The sequence below is a fragment of the Crocuta crocuta genome, unplaced genomic scaffold (assembly GCF_008692635.1).
Source record: "Crocuta crocuta isolate KB4526 unplaced genomic scaffold, BGI_CrCroc_1.0 scaffold168, whole genome shotgun sequence".
NCBI classification, from domain to species: Eukaryota; Metazoa; Chordata; class Mammalia; order Carnivora; family Hyaenidae; genus Crocuta; species Crocuta crocuta.
This window is the reverse complement of record NW_027532591.1, coordinates 548,978-571,207: the sequence shown is the minus strand read 5'-3', so window position 1 is coordinate 571,207 and position 22,230 is coordinate 548,978. Positions and strand designations below refer to the sequence as shown.

At 53.4% G+C, this 22,230-nt stretch overlaps 1 protein-coding gene across 1 annotated transcript in view; it reads left to right on the top strand.

The window, feature by feature from the left end:
* The window catches only part of TRABD2B (TraB domain containing 2B), a 209,443-nt gene extending 207,317 nt beyond the window's left edge, over positions 1-2,126 (top strand). The window contains exon 7 of the mRNA XM_077779784.1: positions 1,719-2,126. Coding sequence (XP_077635910.1) covers positions 1,719-1,929 — 211 coding nt within the window. The 3' untranslated portion in view covers positions 1,930-2,126. The remainder of the gene's footprint in view (positions 1-1,718) is intronic.
* Positions 2,127-22,230: the final 20,104 nt, after the last annotated feature.

The window sequence follows — 22,230 nt, the reverse complement described above, 5'->3', positions numbered from 1 at the left end:
ACAGAGCTCATGGTGACGCGGGGACCCTGTGCTGCGCATGGCAGTGCAAGCCCAGGGAAGGCAGGGGACTCCTTGAGGACCCAGCGAGGAGTAGCCTCCCGGGGAGGGCAGTAAGCACTGAAAAGCAGGGCAGTGTCGCACAAGGGAGAGGTTGCCCACACCACAGACACCCGGGGAGGGCCAAGTGAGCACCTACTATGTGCCCAGTCCAGATCCCAGCCTTGCTGTGAACCCTGGAGCACAGTCTTAGCCTCTTCGTGCCTCGGTTTCTTCATAGTAACACAGGGCTTAGAGTCGGACCGTGGTGTTGCCATGAGAATTAGAGGTTGACGTGTGCTCAGTGCTGGCACAGAGCTGCCGTGAGCCAGGGTAAGTACTTCACTGGCCGCCAGGAGCACCCCCGCCACGTGCAAGCTCGACTCCGACTTCACAGCTGACTGCTATGTCCCCTCTTCCAGGAGGCCTTCCTGGCCCTGCCCTGGCTGGGCCTCTCTGCCGTGATGGGACTTGTCGGATCCCTGTCTGCCCCTCTCTCTGCCTCCCCTGCCCAGGGCTCCCCTACAGCAACTGTGGGCCCAACACCCCAGGGCCCCAGCTCTTTCTTCATCCTGGAGGCTTCGCCTGCTCTGGCTTCTCTTTGTTATGCCTCTGTCCTTGTCTTCCCTTGTCCCCTCTCTTCCTCAGTCCCTGTCCCTCTCTTTGTTCATCACTTCCTGTATCTCTCTTTCCAGGACTTGAGCCGATCGCCTGGCCCTGCCCTGCCCTCCACTTCCCCGCAACGCCAGGCGCTGGCCTTGGCCAGCCGTTCCTTCTGTACTCAGCCTCTTCTCTGTCTCTCCCTCGCTCTCTCTGTCGTAGGTTCTCCTGAGCCAACAATCTCACCCATTGCCCCTAAAGCTGGATTCTGTTCTTAGAAGTCCATGAAGGATCACACCTCTCACTAAGGTTCCCTGTGTTTGTGTAAAAGGCGGCTGAGCCGGGGCTCCTGTGCGGGGTGCTGCCCCTATCCCCGGGGACCTGGCGCCACCTGTCCCTGAGCCCCAGCTTTCTCATCCGATGAAGGGGGTGATGAGCCCCGGCCAGAGAGACTCCATGATTGGTGGCCGTGATTGCCAGGGCCGGGAGGTGGGGTGGTTGCTGGTGGGTTTTGTTTCCTGTTTATCTCCGGCAGGAGGGGAGGGTGCAGGACAGCGCCTGAGGACCTAGGTGTGGGAGTCGATTGCACCGGTGGGACCCCAGCCCCAGCTCCTTCAGGGCATCTTAGTTCCTTCTGCCCCAGAACCCATCTCAAGCCAGTACACATGAGGCCTCGGGCACCCCGCGGCTGGCGCGATGGCTCTGGGCCAGTCACTTTCACTGCCCGGCCCCTTGTCTCCTCTATTTTATGAGAAGAAGATAGAGGGGCTCCTGGGTGTCTCTGTGGTGGGTGTCTCTGTGGGTTAAGCGTTCAGCTGAGGTCACGATCTCATTGTTTGAGAGATCAAGCCCCGCATCGGGCTCTGTTTGGACAGCACGGAGCCTGCTCGGGATTCTCTCCTCTCCCTCTCTCTCTCTTTCTCTCTCAAAATAAATAAAAAACACTAAACAAACAAACAAACGAATAAATAACATGAGAAGAAAACAGATCACTAAGTGGCCTCTGAACCAAGGCCGGACCCCAGGACGAGGCTACCGAGGGGCCACACCCCATGGTTCTTCCGCTTTGTGTCTCCCTCCAGCACGGCCGCCTCGCCGCCCCCGCTGCCGCCGCAGCCCACACACAGCTCTGGGACCGCAGGGCCGCCCTCCCAGCTCTCAGAGCGGCTTCAGCAGCGGGAGGAGCCGGGCCCCACCGNGCCCCACCGCCCACAGCCTGGCCCGGGCCTCCTCCCCGCCCCCCTGGCCAGCCTCGCAGCCTCCCTCCTCCCGCACACCCTTGGGCCCTCCTGACCTTGGCTGCCAGCGCAGAGAAGCCAGAGAAACCACAGGAGGGTCTGCGGCCACACTCCCGCTGCCGCTGCCTGCCACCTCACGGGCAGCCCGGGCGGGTCCGTTAGAACGTTAGAGCTTTATTGTGCCCGAGTTACATCTTCTTTTTTGTAGAAGGATCTTAATTTCCCATAGTGCTATGGGGCTCTTTTGTAAAATATGTGTCCATATTAAAAAAGAAAAATGTATTTATTCTACCGATAAAACCATTTTTATGTGGCCTATGTTAACCCTTTAATCAGCCCCAACGCCACCCCAGGAAGTGAAGCCAGGCTGTCAGGACACCCAGGGCAGCCTCATGCAGACCGTGGCTTTGAACCGGCTTTGCGCCTAGATCGGCAGAAGCCTCCGCTGCCTGGGTTTGGCTTCTCCCGCCACGGGGGCGTCCGGGAGAGGGGCAGGCAGACAGGCTTAGCTTTTGTGAAGCTGGGCTGGGGAGCCAGAGATGTGAACGCTGACAACCCTTCCCCCCCAAGATGCATCCTAGGGTGGGAAGATACTTTAGGAAAGAATGCTGCTATTTTGAAAACCCTGAGTGTCTGTGAACTGACCCTCCAGAGCTCTTGGTAAGTGTTTTGACCAAAGCACAGGAGGAGGGAGGGATGCTGGCGCTGAGGGAGCTCACCCCCCAGCCCTGTGTGACAAGTGGTTCCATTGAGATCCAAAGAGAGGAAGGTGGTTGCCCAAGGCCATGCAGCAAGTGGGAGGTCCAGAATATGAATCCAGACCTCTCTGTTCTGGTAACCTTCATCTTCTGTAAGCTTGGCTTACAGAGGAACCTGTTGAAGTCACAGCCAAACAGAGTGAGCTGGACCGAAGGACAGGAGTGGGCCCAGGAGGGACATGGTAATAATAATCCCAATGAAGGCCACCTTTTGTCCCAACACTGCATCGTGGAAGGCACTTTGCACACTCACTTTATCACTGATCCTCATGCCAGTTCTGTGAGATGTGATGGTCCCCATTTCACAGATGAGGAAACTGAGCCCCTCAAATAGATAAACAGATTTGCTCAAGGTCACCTAGCTGGGACGTGGCCCCAGGTCAGTGTGATTCAGAAGCGATGCTTACCCCTGGACCGTATATGGCCATGTTCTCTCTGCACAGAGAAGCTCCAAGGAAGGCAGATCTCACCCAAATGGGCCAGCACAAGCTTCTTGCTTCAGCCAGAGACCACTTGGCCACAGTCCCTCATGTTGGCCCCTCTGAACAAAGGATTCTGGCAGCAGCCTGTGCCACGTGTCTCATGCCCCGACCTGCCTTATCTCAGAGCCTATGAGAGGCTTTCCTATCAAATGAGAGGCTGTGGGGTGGGGAGGCAGAGCAAGCAAATGGAGTGGGCAGGCAGCTGAGACTTCGAGAGACTGACCTCCCTCCGCTGCCTCCACGGTGGTAGCCGAGAAAGCAGAGGACCGAGGTTAGCTGCCTTCCAGCCCTAAATCCTCACTGGACTGACAGCTCATCAGTTACAGATGTGCAGAACCTGAGAGAAGAAAGGCCCCTCATCTGACAGATAATACCAGTAAGAGTAATAAGGAGTCCCAAGGCTGCACCGCTGGGCAGATCTGCTGACTCCCAGCCCAGTGCTCCACAGCACCACCTCCCCTGCCAGCGGGGTTCCCTGGCAGGCCTGGCACTGGCTGATTAGACCCAGTGCCACTGTGCCCAGCCCGGCAGCAGTCTCCCTTCTGAGACAGAATTCTGGGCAGCTTATTGGATGGTCAGAAGTGCCATGGGCATCTAGGCCAGCAGCTAAATTCTTTTCATCTCAGCCCTGGATGGACGTGTTTGAGCTTGAGAACTGGCAGGAGCCCCGAGATCTGCTTCAGAGGGGTCCAACCGGCCCCATGGGCACCACGCTGTAAACTGAACTTGACCCCAACCAAGGATGGAGTCCGTTTATCTTTGGCAGAAATGTGACTTCCTATTTCCGAGTGGGAAGGGGCTGAGCTGACTTCTAAAGCAGGCACAGAAGGCCTGTTGGACATCAAACAGATGGTGCAGAGCGCTCTTTGGATGAGATAAGTGTAAAGGAATTAGAAATACATAGGCCAAATTTCCCTCCGTTCAGGGCAGAGTGTGGCATGAGCTGCACTGAGATGTAGCTTGAGGTTAATTAAGGATGAAGCATTTGGGTAAACAGCCCAGGCACCTGACTGCATGCCCAGATCTGCACCAGGCATGGGGCCCAAGAGGTAAATTAACACAGCATGTGACTGTCGACTGCACACAGTGCCAGGCTCCGTGCTGGGGCCTGATCTGTGCACCTTGCCTGTCCCAGAGGGACTCCTCGTCATCGCAATGGGACAAGGAGGCAGTTCTTAGAAGCAATTTTAGAGGTTCTCCTACCTAGGCCCCTGACCACAGACAGACTCAGCCCTCGCCTTCACCAGATCCCTTCTCTGGATGGACTGGGAGATTCCAAACTTTCCCCCAAGCAAGCACTCAAGTGTTTAGAGAAAGACGGATGGCTGCAGATGGGTGGGCGGGCTGACTAGGTAGGCATGTGCCAACGGGACAGGCCAGAGCCCATGTCGACCCGACAGCTACAACCCAACTTCACTAATCCCCGAGGCCCACCCACCGGCCGGGGTTTGGAATGAACTGAGCTTGCTGACTTATGTCCAGAAGACCTGAGGCGTCTGTGGAAATCCGCTGAGCTGGGGCGCTGGAATTCTCTCATCCCAAGCCAGGGAACCACCACTCCGTCAGTAGTCACTTACACACTTTGGGCGATCTATCCACCGCTGCTGACATTTTTTCCAGCATGTTCTGTGTGCCTAGCCTCATAAAGTGCCCCTGTTGCTCTGAGAGCATCTGCGTACATTTCTTAGGGCTCTGTGTTTGACCTTCAGGTGGCAGAGAAGATGGAAAGACTGAGACCCAGCAGGTTAAAGTGACCTGTCTGAGGCTAGGCAGCCCTAGGTCCCCTGTGTCTCAGGAAAACTGACCAAATGAGCCAGGGGCGTTCTGGGAGCTGTCAGCATGGCCGTGCACATCTAGTTTTCCTCCAGGCTGTTCTGGCACACCAGCAGCCAGGCCAAGGCAGGGACAGTGGAGACGCTAGGCTGCAGGGGGCTGCAAAGGGCCAGCAAGGGCCCCTCCAGGGCTGAGATGCAAAGATCCAGAGTCTGTGAAGTGTGGAAACTTGCACTGACTGGAAAGTTTGCCTTTGCACCAAATAATCAAGAGCTGATTTTTCTCATGCGAAATGCTCTGTCATCTCCTGCCTAGCCTCAGCTAGACATGGGCAAGCCTCGGGGCTCAGGACCCTTGTTCCTCCTGCCCAGGCTCCAGCCCGGTGCTGTTGTCACAGTNTGCCTTTGCACCAAATAATCAAGAGCTGATTTTTCTCATGCGAAATGCTCTGTCATCTCCTGCCTAGCCTCAGCTAGACGTGGGCAAGCCTCAGGGCTCAGGACCCTTGTTCCTCCTGCCCAGGCTCCAGACCGGTGCTGTTGTCACAGAGGATCCCGAAGAACAGTCCTCCACCCGGAGAGTTTATGAAAACCACCCAGAAGGCCAAGAGAAGGTCCACTTGGACATTGCAGCATTGACGGCATCCTGTGTGGTGAGAAGAGAACTAGGCTGGAGATAGCCAGTGTGGGATAAGAACAGAAGCCCTCGGCCTGGCCTTCCAGACCCTCCATGCTCAGACCCTGCTGACTCTGCCAGCCATCATATTTGTCATTTCTAGAATAAGCAGGATGTTTCCTGGACCCGGAAACCCCCTTATCCTTCCCCATATCCTCATTTTTTGAGGATTAACTCAGATAGCACTTCCTCCAGGAAGCCCCTTGTGATTCTTTTGTGCTTTTTTTAGCATCTATCACAACACCCACTGATCAGCTTTGAGACTGTGTAATAGTGTTACCTGCTCTCCTATCAGACTGTGAGCTCCTTGATGGCAGGGGTCATGTAAATTCATCTTTGTACCCTCATCTGACACAAAGATGGCACTCAGTAGATGTGTAGATAGAGAAGGAGGAAGAATGGAAGGAAGAGAGGAAAGGAGAGAGATGGATCTTAGCTCTGCTGGTGGAATAATCTCTACAAAGCCAAAGCTATCCCCTACAGGTGGTGAGTCTCCCGTCAGAAGAGGTGTGATCAGGGCAAGAGGCCTGCTGGCTGGAGATGTGGTATGAGAGTTGAATTCTTGGCAAGGGACTGGTGTAGATGACATTGAGGGTCCCTCCTGGCTCTGTAATGCTCAGGTTCTTTGAACATTGTTACTTTTCCAAAAATTAATCTAAGCAGCCAAAAATATCGCCTCGGCTGGCCGTCTACACCAGTAGGGTTCAGGAATCAGTCCAGCCTCACACCCCCGTTCTTCAGCAGCCCCGCCAGGCCTGACGTGAATTGGCAAGCTTGCCTGCTACCCTAAGGCAGGAGGAGCTGTGGGTGGTGGGGGAGGGCTGGACTGGAACCCAGGGCCCCTGGCCACAGCCCACAGCTCCTTCCCTCCCTGCCCCTGAGCATGGGGGGAGGGAAGAGACGGGCCATGAGGACTGACTGACCCCCTACGTGGCCCTTTCCTGGGAGTATCAGCACACCCCCGATCTACCCATCCTTTCTCCAAACGTTGGCTCTTCCTCTCCAGAGGTGCTCTGGATACTCCTTCACCTTGCTGGGTGACCTTGGGCAAGTCTCTGCTCCTTTCTGAGCCTCCATTTCCTCATCTGTTACATGGAGACCTTGTTTCCTACCTGTGCTATTCTAGCAGGCGGGAGTGCTGTGTGCAATCTCAGGGCCCCAGGAAGGTGAGGTGCCACCGCCCTTGTGGCTCAGCAATCAGCTGTCCTCCCAGGCCCCACCGGGCGCCTTGGGATTGGGAGTGTGCCGCGGGCAGGAAAGGTGGCGCAGTAGCGTGCCTCCAGGGTTGCTCCGTTGCCAGACCCACTACAGGGAAAGTGGGCTTTGGATGGGACCCGGGTCTCAGACGTTTCCGGTGAGGCTCCGGGTCATCTTGGGCCCCAGTGGCTGGGGTGGCAGAGCCTGACTCCTGGCCAAGGGGGGTTCCAGCCCAGAAGAGAGGCAGCCGGAGCACCTGCCCCCTTTCTGGGCCTCAAAGAGATTACAGAAGGTCCCCGGCTGACTCTCAGTGTGTGACGCAAGCTTCAGATCATAATGTATTTGAAAGATATCGGTGATGTTGTTCTCTTAACCACCTCTTCCCTCACCTCTGTGAATTGTCATGAAGAGTCCTTTAAGAATATAGAAGACAAAGAAAGATGCTATTAATGTTATTTTGCCAAAAATATTTTTGTAGCATAATATATTAATAAAAGACATTATGAATTCAGCGGGATGGTGTCTGTGTGTGCTGATGGCTCCCCTTCTCCTGCCAGGGAACGTCTGGGGAAATCACCTCTGGAAGTCGAAGACCGGAGGCAGTGGTGTGGAGGAACTGGAATGGGCCCATTTTCCATACGAAAACTTGGGCAGATTCTGGGAGGTGGCTTAGGCAGGGGTCCGTGACTGGAAAGGCCTCGGGCCCAGCAGGATCCAGAGAGCCCTGTCCAGCCAGAATGAGCCACCCACAGGGATAGGGAAGGAGTTGCTCACATGAGCCACAAAGCTAGGATCTGGGGTTCACCCTCAGGGCCCCCTTTCTCTCACTCCCTCACTCTCCAAGAGCAACCCATTCTTCCTTATTCACCTTCCACCTCTTTCCAGGCCCATTGCTCCGCCCCAGTCCAGGTGTCCTGGCCCTCGTCTGAGCCACTGTGCCCTCAGTCCCCTCCCCCTCCCACAAGGCACTCTGTGACCTGGCCCCTTCCTGGCATGAAGTATCTGCACCGTGGAGTTCACAGTTTTCCGATTCCTTTCCTAGTATTCAACTTCCTGCCTCCATTCCTGAATTCATCCTGCCCTTCACCACCCCTCGTCTTCGCACATGCTGTTCCCTGGCACTGACCACCCCTCCGCATCTCCACCCCTTCTTTGCTCATTGCTCTGTTGAGCTCCTGCGCATCCTGCATGGCCCAGCCCCGGTGGTGTCTGCTCCACGAAGCCTGAGCTCCCAAGCGGAGTGAGCCACTCCTCCCCCTCCCCCACCCCGTTCCCACAGCACCTGCTGCCTGTGCACCTGGCTCGTGCTCAAATGCCGTACATGTGCCTGCCCTTCCCCTCACTTTCCTGAGCCAGGACTGGGGCCATTCATCTCTGAACTGTCAGCCCTGAGCACAGGACTTGACAGCTAGTGGGTACTCGTGGAAGAACGGTGGAGTCAAGGGGGGAGGAGAGGGAGAACGGGGAGGGAGGACTAAAGAGCAAAAGTGTCCTTCTCTATCACAACGTCCGCCGTACTTCAAGCGTCGGCGGGCAGGGCTCTGCACACGGCGCCGCTGCGCAAGTTCCCCAAGGGAAGACTTCACCCCTGGGCCTTGGGGGGTTGGGGGCAGGTCGCAGAGAAGTTGGAGCGGGAGACGCCTGCCTGTGTTCTGAAACCATAGGGCCTTCGCCAGAGGTGATTCGTTGGCCATGGAGGACAAGTTCTTGCTGGCTCCTACCACGAGTTACACGGACTGGCCGTGTTGGACCCGCTTCCAGGAAAAGGCAACACAGACGATCCTGCTGGAGCTAACGCACAGTGCGCATTTATGATGCACAGAGTTCTAGACGTTCAAAGCTTGAGACGTTCCTCTCTCCGACTACTCCCCCGTCTCTATTTTACAGATGAAGTGACTGGGACGCAGGGCGCTTAACCTGACCACAATCACAGAGCTTGTAAATGCTGCAGCCAGAAGGGAACGCCAGGGCGTCGAGCTCCAAGACTATTGTCTTAACTTTTACTTGACTCTGCCGAGCTGCCATGTGGGGGCTCGGCCTGTGAGGGGGGTCGGGTGGGGTCTGCATCCCTGTTGCACAGGCCAGGGGGCTAGGGCAGGACTCATGCGTGGCCCAGCGCAGTGAGCCTCTTTCCTGTCGTGGAGGCCGCCGGGACCTCTGTCCCACCCACGGACTCCGGATGGAGGTGCGGGAAGAGGCCCGGCCCTGCTCCCTGCCCCGCGCCGCTGCACTGGTCTGCGGGGCTGACATCAATGGTCTGAGAAGTCCTGCTCTGGCCTGTGCGCCCCGTGTCCTCTGCCTCCCCCACACCAGCTGCTTTCACGGAGGAAGGCTCCTGGTCTCCCTGCCTAGAAGCTCAGTGGGAGAGCGAGCTCTTGCCCTCCTTTGGGAGACATAATCCTCTCTCCAAGTGCTCCCTGGAGGAGAGGCTGTGGCCAGGGATGGGGTCTCAGACACGATGGAATGGGTGACTAACGGGACAAGCAGGCGGCAAGGGGGAACACTGAAGAGTTTGTACGCAGTATGCTCAAGCATCTGCACTTCCTAAGCTGGGAGCCCCACCGCCCCTCCCACCCTGACAGACCCGGACCCTTGCTCTGAGCTGACCCCCACGGTGGGGCTCTACTGGAGAAAACCCAGAGGCGGAGAACCCCATTGCACCCCCAGATCTCTGAGCTGCTCCGGACAGGAGGCTTCTCTGTATAGATACAAAGCTCAGAGCTGAGCCCTCGAGGGAAGCCGCAGGGAAGTGGGGTCATTTCCAGCTCCCAGGAGCTGTACCTAGCGGTCCACACATCCTGTCCCCCACAGCCACTCCAGAACCAGGTCACAGTGCTGAGGTAGTAAGTTCTCTAACACGGCAGGCATGTGACGGAGTAACTCTCAATGGAGAAGAGGTGTGGAGGCCGGACAACTGGCCTCCTCTCTCTCCCTCTGTCTCTACCCATCTGTCTGTCCCTGTTGCTCTCTCTTACCTCTGTGCCCTTACTCCTTATCCATTGTTCTGTGTTCTTTGATACCCTCCTTCCCACCCCTGAACGTCTGCAGCCCTACCGCCAAACCTTTCAGATTCACTGTCAGACGGTGCCCTGCCCTCCCCCCGCCCCCCTGCAATGAGGACCGCAGCCTCAGCTCTGCCATCGTCTGATGTGTGGCCTTGGGCGAGCTCCGCCCCCTTCTGGACCTCAGTCTCCTTTGTTGCATGGAAGGAGGAGCACCTTGGATTCACTAAATCCCTCTGAGAAAGAGCGACATCCTTAGAAGACTCCTCATGGGGGCTCGGGGGAGGAAGGAAAACTACTCCCTCCTCACGGGGCAGAGGGAAGATACTCCTTATGCTCAAGGGGGGAGGCTCGTCATTTTGTTCCTGAAAAGGAGGGCAAGAGAAAGAGGGAATGGAGAGAAGGAAGGAGGAGAGGTAAGGAGCGAGGAAGATGGAGAGGCACTGAGGGAGGTGGAAGCAAGGTCTTCTCAGTGGGGAGAAAACCTACCAATGGTGGTCGTTTTCCTGGCTGCTGTGGGAACCCAGCCTCATCGGCTCTGCCAGTCTCCAGTACATTCCGCACTGCCTGGAAAGATCTGGGATGGGGAGAACCACGGAAGGGGCTGATTTCCATGGCCACGTTGACATGGGGTGAGGCAGATGTGGCAAGGTCAACGACAGGGAGCTGGGGGCCAAGGAGAGCACGAGAGTGAGAGTCCCCAGGGAATTCAGGGACTCTGGGAGGGCCTGGGCCTCAGCCACAGAGCTGGGTGTCCAGGATGATCCTAACCAGGGATGCCTGGGCCACATGCAGCTTACAGGTAGACAGAAAAACGAACTCTAGACAGGCCAGGCTTTGGCCTCCATGGACTAAGGGGTGCGGGAGCTCCAGGGTTCACGGAGCCAGCAGGAAAGCCTCCCTTGACATCACTACCCCAGGGCCGCCGCAGCAGAGAGCGCACCCTGCCCTGGCCGCTGGGCCTCTGTGGGGCCAGGCGAGTGGGCCGGCTGCTGTTACAGCGCCGTAAAGAGATGCTTTTCAGAAAATATTCGTAAAACCCTGTTTTATGTTGGTTCTGGGCTTACAAACAGCTCTTGTGTTTTCTTTTTTCATATTTTCCATTTCTTCCTCCCTGATCAGTCACGAGAAAAGAATGATAACATTTCCGACCTGGAGACACAAGCCCCCAGGCAAGTGCCAGAAGGACACTTCTTTCTTTTTTTTCTTTTTTTTTTTTTTTTAATTTATTTCTAGGTTGAGAGAGAGAGACAGCGTGAGCAGGGGAGGGTCAGAGAAAGGGAGATACAGACTCTGAAATAGGCTCCAGGCTCTGAGCTGGCAGCCAGCACAGAGCCCGACACGGAGCTCGAACCCACGAACCACGAGATCATGACCTAAGTGAAAGTCAGACGCTCAACCGACTAAGCCACCCAGGCGCCCCAGAAGGACACTTCTTAACTCTCACCCACCTGGCTTCCCCGAGACTCTGGAAGGATGGAAGGCACTGAGTGGGGTGGCAGCGAGGGGCGGGGGAAGGGGTGCAGTAGGAGCTGGGGAAGAGAAAGAGCAATACACAGAAAGACAGAGTGGGCACCCAGAGAAGGAGCCAGGGACTGAGGAGAAACAGACGGGCAGGGCTGGAGAGGCCGAACGGGAGAAGGAACAAGCAGTCCGACAGAGGGTCAAGGCAGAGGGTCAGACCCACCGGGGATGGAGACCCAGCAGGTTCTCCAAAGAGCCTGGGGCCTGGGACAGAGGCTGGGGCAGGACAGAGGGTACAGGATGTAGGGACCCCTAGGGGAAGCCCCTGACAGCAAGCCATCTACTCCTCCCAGGGAAACTTGACAACATGAGCCTGCCTGGCTCCCCAGATTCAGTAGAATGGCCCCTCGCTCTTCATCCCCTGTCCCTCTCCCCACAGAAATCATCCAGGCTCAGCCAGGGGCATGGGCTGGGCACCCAGGAGCCTGGGCCGGGCTCTGGGCATTGCCTTCCCTTCTCTCCATATCGTTTTCCCCATCTCTTTAATGAGGATAATAAAAATACTTCTGGCACAGGTTACAGTGAGGTTTTAATGAGATAGTGCAGGTGGAAAGGCTTTGGGAACCAAGGTCCAACACACAGGTTAACCGTGATTGCCACTCCTGCGGGCAGCAGAGATCAGCACACAAGCTGGGGGGCTGCAGAGGCCACAGCGAGGAGGGGAGCAGGGTTGAAGGCGGCAGCTGAGGACGATGTGGCCAGAGGTGAGCGAAGGCGGGCCTGGACCACTTTTCTGTGCACGTCTAGATATCAGTACGGCATCAGGGAGGCAAAGGGAGCCGCCGAGTCGGCCGTGTGACTCTGAACATGTCCCTGGAGCTCCCTGTTGTGTGGTGCACAACCTAGGATTCGGTGAGCTGACTCATGCGGGGTGCTGAGAGCATGTCTGCCACAGAACAGTCAGAGCATGCCAGCGTTATAGTCCCTGATGGATCTGTGGCCCTGCAAACCACCCTGGCTGCCCTGTGGACTGGGGGGGAGTGGGTCCTGGACTAGGGTGAGATCAGGAAGAGGTGCAGAGGAGAGGGCAGCTGGCTCTCAGGAGCTGATTCTCACACCACAATCTATGCCTGAGTCTGGTCCTGAGCCCGAGTTCTCAGTTCTCAGGAGAGGTGGGGATAGAGGAGATGAGCGGTGCATCCCTGGGACCTCACTGGAGGGACCTGCTGACTTTGGACCTAGAGTGTGCAGGGAAGGTTGCAGCAGGAGGCTGGGCTTAGGTGGTGGGCTGGGGTCTGGCATGAGAGGCTGTCACATGCTAGCCGAGGCACTGGACTTTGCCCTGTGGGCAGCAGAGAGCCCCAGGTAGCTTTAGAACAAAGTGGCATGAAGTAGTGTAAAAGCCTGACGCCCTGGGCCCAATCTCTTCCTCCCACTGAGTCTCGGTTTTCCCATCAACAGAATGGGAGAGGGTAGCCCTGATCCCAGAGAGTTACCAAGGGGGCTTAGGATATGTCAGTATAGAAAGGGACATTATAAAATATTTGTAATAAAATAGGACACTGAACCTGGAAGGGTTAAGAAACCCTGCTCTACGTATCTCTTTCACCTATGAAAAATGAGCAGTCCTGAGAGATTGTGCCAGATCCTAGGATCCACAGCTAACGTCCTCTTACCTTATTTTCTGCTCCAGCCTTTTCTGCATGATTTTCCAAAAGAGAGTATCGCCCTTCAAGGATTAGAAGGCAACAGGCCCGCAAAGAGCGACAGGCTTGAGCCCAAGACTCTCTGGCTACCTACTGGCCACCTTTCATTGGGAATGTCCCTTAACCCTCATTCTTATTTGCCTCATCCAGGAAATGGGGATCAAGATATCTTACTTTGTAAGACAACGGGTCAGAAGTGCTTCATTTCTGCAAAGTCAACATCAATGCCCATTATTACGGGTGTTGAAAGAAGAAAGGGGCGTGTGCTTCTTGAACTTCCACAATCCCCCAGTCTTCACTCAGGCACCCCAAGTGGTGTAAGTGGAAGACCATGGCTAATTCAAGCCCCAAAGTGTGTCCCAGTCCTGCTCTGCCATCGACTTCATTGTAACATTAGGCCAATGACACCCCCTTCTTAGAGTTCATTTTCCCCATTTGAAAAAAGCAGAAATTAGAGCAGATCATCTTTAAAGGGTTTTCTAGCTTTTACAAATTGGACATCAAGATCTTCCTCCACCCTCTAACCTCCTAGCTCAGCTCCTCAGCTTCAAAACAACTGCTTTAAAGTGTTGTTTGGGCCACATGGTAAAGCTCACAACTTGCGGCCACCATTAGTGGCTTGCAGCCCAGCAGCCTGACTGTCGGGTGGAAGGGCCATTGACTTCCCCAGGGCACAAGAGCTCCAGCTCCACACTGATCAAATCCAAAATGCACAGTAGGGACTTCCAAGTCGTGCTGTAGACCCCAAACCTCCCTCAGCCCCACACCCCTAAGATGCCTCCTAGCTAACCGCCTTAGCCAGAGGCCTCCTCTGGCACTTTCCCAGAGGCCTCCTCTGGCACTTCAAACACATTCGAGCAGAGCTCATCGTTAAACAGAGGTCCAAAAGCACCAAAAGTATGTGGTTGGTTGTGGCGTGGAGGAGGGGGTTTTAAAATGGGGGCTGGGAGTGTGAACTATGGACAGAGTAGACCAGAAGGAGCCACCAGGGAGGATTCTCCCCGAGAGATGGATAGGGCCCTCTGCCGGCTGTGTACATGTCAGGGAAGAAGGGCATGGGGACACAGGCTAGAGGGGACCTCTGGGCCAGGCGAAGTCCATTACCTAGAAGGTGGCCTCAGGGGATGTGGGGCTGAGGGACATCAGGGGCCTGGAGTACTATTTGGAAGTCCCTACTGTGGATTTGGGGTTTGATCAAGGACTGTCACTAAAAGCCTTTTATTCAAGAAGATGCAAAAAGTCTCGTCTCTCTGGGATACTGAGGCTCCTGAGGAATGTAGGGGGTTAGCGGGGCCAGGAAACTCAGGAGGCATGGAGGGCTGAGCCAGCTCTCCTAGCGGGCCTGGGCCCATCAGCCAGAGCAGGAAAGAGAAACAAACACAGGCCGCTGGATCCAGAGCCAGCACGAAGCCCCCACAGAAGGAACCCTGACCCCCCAGGCCCAGCCTCCACCCATTGCCGGTCACACAGGCTGCCAGCTCAGACCCGTGAGAGAAGTGCCTCCAGGGAGCTGATCGTCCCCCACCCCTTCAGGCACCCCTGCTCCCAAGCTTCCGAGGAACACAGGCCAACGAGAAGAGGTGCTTTGCCTGCTGTGGTTTATGTACCATGAAGCCGCTCCCTCCTTCTCAGAGACAGCTGCCCAGCCCGCTCTGGCTCCAATATAGCACTTCCCTTTCAGCTTTTGAATTTCAAAGCAAACCTGACTGCAAACAGATGGATGGGGTCATAAAAGTCCCCCAAGCAGGGAGCAAAGAGGCTCGTGGTTGTAAAAGAGAGGCTCCTTTGGAAGAGCCCGTCCCAGCACCCATGCTGGGTTCCCGCGTCTCCGGGCACCCGCGTCCTCTTTGCTGCAAACACACCAGGCACGTCCTCACCTTCACCTACCCAACTTCCCCCTGGCTTGCAAGGCTCAGCACCAGCCCAGCGTTTCCCAGGCAACCTTCTACTACCTACTCTCCCAGACCCCTAACCTTTCCATCTACCAGCCGCCAGACTGCTCTTGCCTTTGAGCTCCTAAAGTACTGACTCCCTGTACTCCTTCACCTACTTTGTACATCTTGGTATTGCTGGCATTTTTTGTTTACATATCTCTCAAAATAGATCCAAGGCTGAAGATCAGAAAACACCTTACCCTTCATGACTAATCCAGTGTTGGACATGAAATTGATGCCAAGTCGATGCTAACTGCATGCTTTTCATGAAAACACAACTTTACTAGCTTAAATAATAGTAAACAGAAAATGGAGGGAGCCAGCATTACCAAACCGGCTGCTGTGGGGACTTGTTATGATGCAACACAGGAAGTGTCATTCTACTAAGCAGTGGGGGATCCATTTCCAGGGTGCACTCCAAGCAGGAAGAGACTTCACTCAAAGAGATGCCCTCTTATGTCCAGAGTGAAGAGAGCTGTTGGCAGAGGGAACAAAGACAGGACAAAGGGCAAGCAGGTCAGGAAGGTAACATGAATGGTAGGCAGGCTTTAGAATCACATAAGCCTGGGTTGAATCCCAGTTCTGCTATTTACAAGCTATTTGCTCCCTGTGCAAGGGACTCAAACCCTGAGCCTCAGTTATGTTATCTGTAAATGGGAGAGATAATAATACCTATCTTGCAAGATCATTGTGCATCGTAAATAAGGTACTGGTGCTCAAGATTGGCTAACCGTTATCAAAGAGAGCCCTGCAAGCCAGGCAGATGGTGGGAGGGAGCCATCTCCAGACCAGCAAGATGAACAGACATCCAATATAGTTGGAGGAAGCAAAGACTCCTAGGAAATTCAGATGTTGCCTCCGTTTACTGAGAGCTTGCTATGTGCCACCCGACTTGTAAAGAACAGTTTGATCTTCACACTGCCCTTGAGAATAATGACCATTGTCCCTGCTTTACAGATGATGAAACTGAGGTCCTAAGAGGTTAGATAATTTGCCCAAGGTCACCTTGCCAATGTCAAACTCCAGAACCTGCACCCTTAATCACTTTATTATACTTGAGATACAAGTTGCCCAACTGAGACAAAGGAACTTAAAGTAGAACACAAAATTGCTTAGAACTTTTCCTGGTTTCTGTGAGGCACAGCTGAGTACCCAAAGATAAAGACAACGTGTCCCAGTTTGGAAGAAGAAAACCAGACCACCACTGCAGGACTTGCAGAAAGATAGAAAACACCCCACGTATCACCCCCCGCCCCACCCAACCCGCATATGGGTAGGACTGAGGCCCAAAGACCATCTGGGGGGTGAAGCAGTGAGGAGAAGATTATCAGAGCAGGAGTTGCGGGGGAGATGGGAGGACTTTGTCCACAGCAGGGAGGAGTTCAGTGTCTCTAAAGAAATCCACACATATGTCCCCAACCAGAGAAAGAGCCAGTATTTAGACATCTGCCACCCAGAAGGCACTGATGTCCTCTCTTTCTTCATCTCACCTTCCTGCCCAGCCTGGCAGAGACCACTGACAGCCTCCAGTGAGGGGAAGACATCACCGGGCTCACTCTGAGCAGAGCTGAGCTGAGGGAGAGAGAAACATTTTGAATTTTGTTGAGAAATTTAGATTGATTTTGTGCAGGTGAGAGTTTTCGGTACGGGAGGAGACTCTTCTAGCACCAGATGCTGACAGGAAAGCTCTGGGATCCACACAAGACGTGATCCAGGGGTGGTAAGGGACCATATAACCAGCTGAAGGCAATGGTTGGGGGAAAGGAATTAAAGTCGTTCCCCCGTTATGCCCCACCGAGTCCAACCAGATCCACCAGAAGGTTACATTCGGAAACCAGGCCAGTGGGGTTGGCCACATAAGCAGCATCAGGCAGGACAAGATGAACAAGGACCCAAACCAGGCCAGCCTGAGGGCTCCGCTCTCGGTGGCCAGGGTCACTGTCCTCACACAATCATTTGTAAAAGGGCATGGAGGACCCATCTCAGAAGTCACCGAAGTGGTGGTTCAGAACAATGAAGTCCAATTATGGGAGATCTTGTTGTGTGGATACATGGGAACAGGGTAGTTTGTGAGAGTCCCGATTCTGGAGTCTGGAGAGAATGGAGTCCTCATCTCGTGGGCATCACCACATGGCCAAACCTTTGCTCAAAGGACTCCCCATGTGAGACCCTTGGAAATGGCTTCTCTTGGACTTAAAATGAGATCTTGATCCATCACAGTGGCACTCAAGCTCCTGTCTCACATAGAAAAGACCAGTATCAACCACAGACAACTGCCCTCTCGGGACGTGCCCACGCAGCATGCTGGGCATGACTCCCGCGCTCTGCCTGCCGATGTCTCTGAGATGTCATCCCTGATTTATAAACATGGACACTGAGGTTTGGAAAGATGAGGGAACTTTCCTGGGACCTCACAACTGAAAGTGGCTGCAAGAATGAGAATTAAGGCCCATTAGACTATAAATCTGTGCTTTTTCAACTACCCTAAATCAGGGTCTAGTCCAGCCCCAGCCCCTGCCTTTTGGAACCCCAAACTCTGTCATGTCCCCATCTTACTCACTCTTGGCCCCTGGCCTGACTCCATCTTTCAAAGAGCTGTCCCTAGATTGCCAGGCAGAACCTTCCTTCTCTTGTGACCCCCTTCACACTACGCTACCTGCCCCCTTACAGCTCACGTCAGTCTCACAAATGCAATCCCATCCATAGACAGCCTGTTGTTTTTTTAAATGGTTCCTGCTGTTCGAGCCCTCTTCTCTGTCCACGCTCACTCCCTGGTGACCTCAGCCAGTCCCATGGCTCTAAATAATCTGTGATGAGTCCAAAGCTACGCACCAGCCCGGCCTCTGTCTCACATCCAGCTTATACAGGGGCCTCTGCACCTGGACGTCAGAAAGCATCTCAGTCACCGTATTCAAAACCAAACTTGTGATTTCTGCCCCCAGGCCATTCATCCCTCTGTGTCCCACCTAGTACATAGTGCCACTGTTCACCTGGTCCCTCGGACCAGACACTGTGGAGTCCATTTTGATGGCTTTTCCCCCCATTCCTTCTCTCCTCTCCGTGTCATTACTTCTACCATTAGAATATATGCGGAAGCGGGCGACTCTCACCCTCACTGCTACCCTGGGCTGAGCCACCCTCATCTCTCCAGCCTCCAGGCTGGCTTCCCTGCTGCTGCCAACCCCAGTCTACCTTCCACAAGGTCACATGATTCTTTTAAATGTAAATTAGAATCCCCAGTGCTTTCCCATCAGACTCCGAATGAAATCACCATCGCTTACCCCAGCCAACCAAGCCCTTCCTGACCCGGGTCCTGTGTGGGGTCACTCCCTGGCTTCTTCTTGAATATTCCAAGCCAAACTTACTGTGTCTTATCATTCCTTGAACAGCCGTAGCACCTTTTAGCGTTAGGACCTGATGCTTGCTGTTCTTTCTGCCCATAATGTTCTTCCCCCAGATCTTTGTTGACTTTTCTCACCCCCTTCACCTCTCTCCTTACCTGCCACCTTCTCAGAGAAGCCTCCCCTGGCCATCTGTATAAAGCACTGCCCAAGGCTCTCTCCACCCATTATCCTGGATTCATTTTCTTCACACCACTACTCCTCACCTGTCCATAGTGCAGGTTTCTTTGTGTGCCTGATGTGCCGGCTCCTCTAGAACGAGAACTAGAGCCTCATGGTTCATATCTTCTCTGACCCATCTCCACTGGCTGACTCACAGCTCACACTCAAAAACTATTTGTGGTGTGAATGTGGAAAAGTTCTGTTTGTGGTGACCTTAGGGTTACATATTTTAACAAGATGTGTGTAATTACAAGCAGATTGGAGGCCTGATCCCAGACCTCAGCTCAGGGACTGACCCACTGGCCAGATCTCAGATGTGTGCTCGTGTCTGTTCCTGGTGGACCCTGAGGAACCACAGATGAATAATACTTGCTCCTTGGGATATGACTAGAGTCTCCAGCAAACAGCTTTCTTTCTAGCCCTGCATGAGTGGACCACCAGTTAACAGCAGGGTTTCTCAACCAGGGAACCCCCCCCCCCGCACTATTAAGGTCACAGTCCTGGGTTGCAGTGGCAGGAGCCACCACAGAAACAGTACCAGTGGCCATGAGAACCGACACTGATTGAGTTCGTCTTTAGGCATCATCCGGCACTGAGTATTAGGGATGCGGAAGGTGGTAAACCAAACACAGGCCCTGCCCTGCCAGGGATTCAGTCTAGTGGGGCATAAATAAATATGTTAAGGGTGGTGATTTCCAGATGGGAAAACTGAGGCTTCATGCAAGAAGCTTCATGCAAGTTAATGATAGGATCAGAGAACCATAACCATACCTTGGTGAGGGGGAGGGGAGGGGGCAAGAGGGACCTCCACTTATTGTGCCAGACTCAGCTTTGTGCTCCATTTTGAATACCTCATTCTAGTCTCCTGACAACCCTAAATAGGATGTGTTATTATCCTCTGTTATAGGTAGGAAAATTAGGAAAATTAAGTCCTGAGAGGGTGCAGAGGAAGCCCATGGGCTCCTCACAGGAATGATGGAACTTACCCCCTCAGACTGCCAAGAGGTGGGGGTACCTGGATGGCTCAGTCAGTTAGGTATCTGATTCTTGATTTCAGCTGAGGTCATGATCTCATGGTCCTTGGATCAAGCCCTGAGTCAGGCTCCATGCTGGGTGTGGAGCCTGCTTAACATTCTTTCCCTTTCTCTCTCTACCCCTCTGCCCCCTCCTCCTCTCAATCTCTCTCTCTCTCTCTAAAGAAGAAGAAGAAGAAGAAGAAGAGGAGGAGGAGGAGGAGGAGGCAGCCAAGGGGAGATTCAAAGTAAGAAAAGAAGGAAGAGACAGGGCCACAGGGGAGCTGGGGCAGGGAAGGGATGCCAGGAAGGAAAAGTAGACTTGTCCTGTGTCCATCATTTGGCCTGAGTCTGACTGAGGGAAGGGGAAGCTTACCACCTTGGCCCCCTCATCCAAATTATCAAGGGCCCAGGACAGGCCCACATCTATGTCCTGCACAGTCTGGGGACAAAAAGCTGAAGGAGGCCTGCAAACCCTGGGAAGGCTACTAGCAGAAAGAACACCTCAGGGCTTCCAGAGCACCCAAGAGGGCCTCCACATAGACTGGGGGAGCAGAAGTGAATTAGGGAAGGCTTCCTGGAGAAGGTGCTACAGGAGCTCAATAATGAAGAATAGCATTTCTGAAAGACAAAGTCACACAGTTGAGCAGACGGGATGGTACAAATTCAGTCAAGCTCATCAGGACACAAGACATCCCCCATCACCACACATCCATGCCATCCCACCCCACTGGGACCCCCATCCCTGCACCTCTGTCAGCCCCTCGTCCCTGGAGTCTCCTTATTCTGCTGCCCCTCCCCTCATTATTCTTTTCCATGCCTGCAGCCTTCACTCACAAGGGAAGATCTTCACCTCGTATTTCACTGAGGCCCTTAGTTGAGAATTCCTCAACTTTCTGCCCCACACCAGCCCCAATATGCCAGCCAAACTGACTGCTTCCACTTAACCACCCCCAGTGTCAGCTAGTTGGGGTCCCCTCCCCCTCCTCTCATACCCAGGACCCTACCGTCTCCCTCACCTCCTCTAGGGCCTTGACACATCAGTTGATGCTCTTTCCTTCATCTTCAGACTCTACCTCTTCTTTGACTCCTTCCCCCAGAATAAAACAAAGCTCAAGTGCTTTCTACCCTGTGATACCATCATTCAAGCCATCAAGGGATTAATAAATAAAACAACTTGACCCTAAGATTAAAAACTTTAACAAGCATTTCTGGGTTCTCCAAAGAGCATCTGTGCCTTCATAGTCATTCTGACTTCATTACAAATTTACTCTCAGGGTTGACTATCAAAGTTACTACTGGTATATTTTAATAAAATTTGTCATTTGGGCTACCCTATGGAAGGTGCCATCGACACTGGGAGGCAGACCCATGGAGGTAGGGTGTTCTCAGTGGATGGGCACATGCAGTGGCCTGGATGTAGGCTCTCCCTCCCCTGTCTGCCCCTGCTCACATAGCCAGTAGATTCAACCTTCACCAAGACCTCATGTTTGGCCAAAAAATGCTCCAATGCATTTTAACATGTTTTCATGACATCATCATTATACACTGAGCAAAACAAAACAAATAAAAAATAAATATGGTCAAATCATTAACATCCATGTTTTCACACAACTCAAGGGTGAAGAGTCAAGTTAATCTCATTCATTAAATCAGCTGTTTGTCTTTGAGCTCATTAAATGTGCTATTGGAAGGTGTCATTCAATAAAAGCACCCTCCTAGCTTGGATGCCTCTTATGATCTTGAGGTAGATCCTACCATTGGTACACTGTATAGATTTAGCAAGCATTTTTTGAAAATTTTTTTTAATGTTTTATTTATTTCTAGGAGAGAGAGAGAGAGAGACAGCATGAGCAGGGGAGGGTCAGAGAGAGAGGGAGTCACAGACTGAAACAGGCTCCAGGCTCTGAGCTGGCAGTCAGCACAGAGCCCGACGTGGGGCTCGAACCCACGAACCGCGAGATCATGACCTAAGCGAAAGTCCGACGCTTAACCGACTAAGCCACCCAGGCGCCCCTTAGCAAGCATTTTTTAATCTGTTGGCTTCATCTTTTAAGTATAGCCCAAGGCGGCCCATAAAAGAAGTATTTAGAAAATGTGTATTTGCTCCTTTGATGTAGATATGATTTTTGGAAATTAGAATTTTAAAATTATCTCAGGTATTACCACCCCCACCCCCACTCCCACTAAATCGTGAGCTCTAAGGAACTGCGATAGTGTCTGAGTCCTCCTTGAATTCAAGTCTGCACTTAGCACAGGATCTGGTCCTATATCAGTCAGTGACTGCCACAAATATACTGTATATCAAACTGTTCAAAACGTAGACATTGATTGCTCTGCTCATGAGACTGTAGCTCAGCCTTAGCTTGGCGGTTCTGGTCGGGGTTAGGCTGGGTAGATTTGCTTGGGCTTAAGGTCACCTAGTTGAGCCCCAGGCTACAAGGTTGGGTTCAGGCCTGGTCCATGTGTGTTCAATCGGGGTCAATCTGAAGGTGCTATGGCATTCTGGACCTCTTCTTCTCATGGCAGGGACGAAGAGCCAAGCTCCTGAGCATTCATGTCATATTCACCAACATGCCATTGACCAAATCAAGTCACATAAAGAAATCCAATGTCATGTGAAGAAGAGTATACTCCACTCACTGCAAAAGGACATGGCATAAAGAGTTAACACCAATGTCCCTTAAACTCTTTCCAAAAAATAGAACAGAAAGGAACACTTCCAAACTCATTCTATACAGCAGCATTACTCTGATACCAAAGTCAAAGACATGGCAAGAAAAGACAAT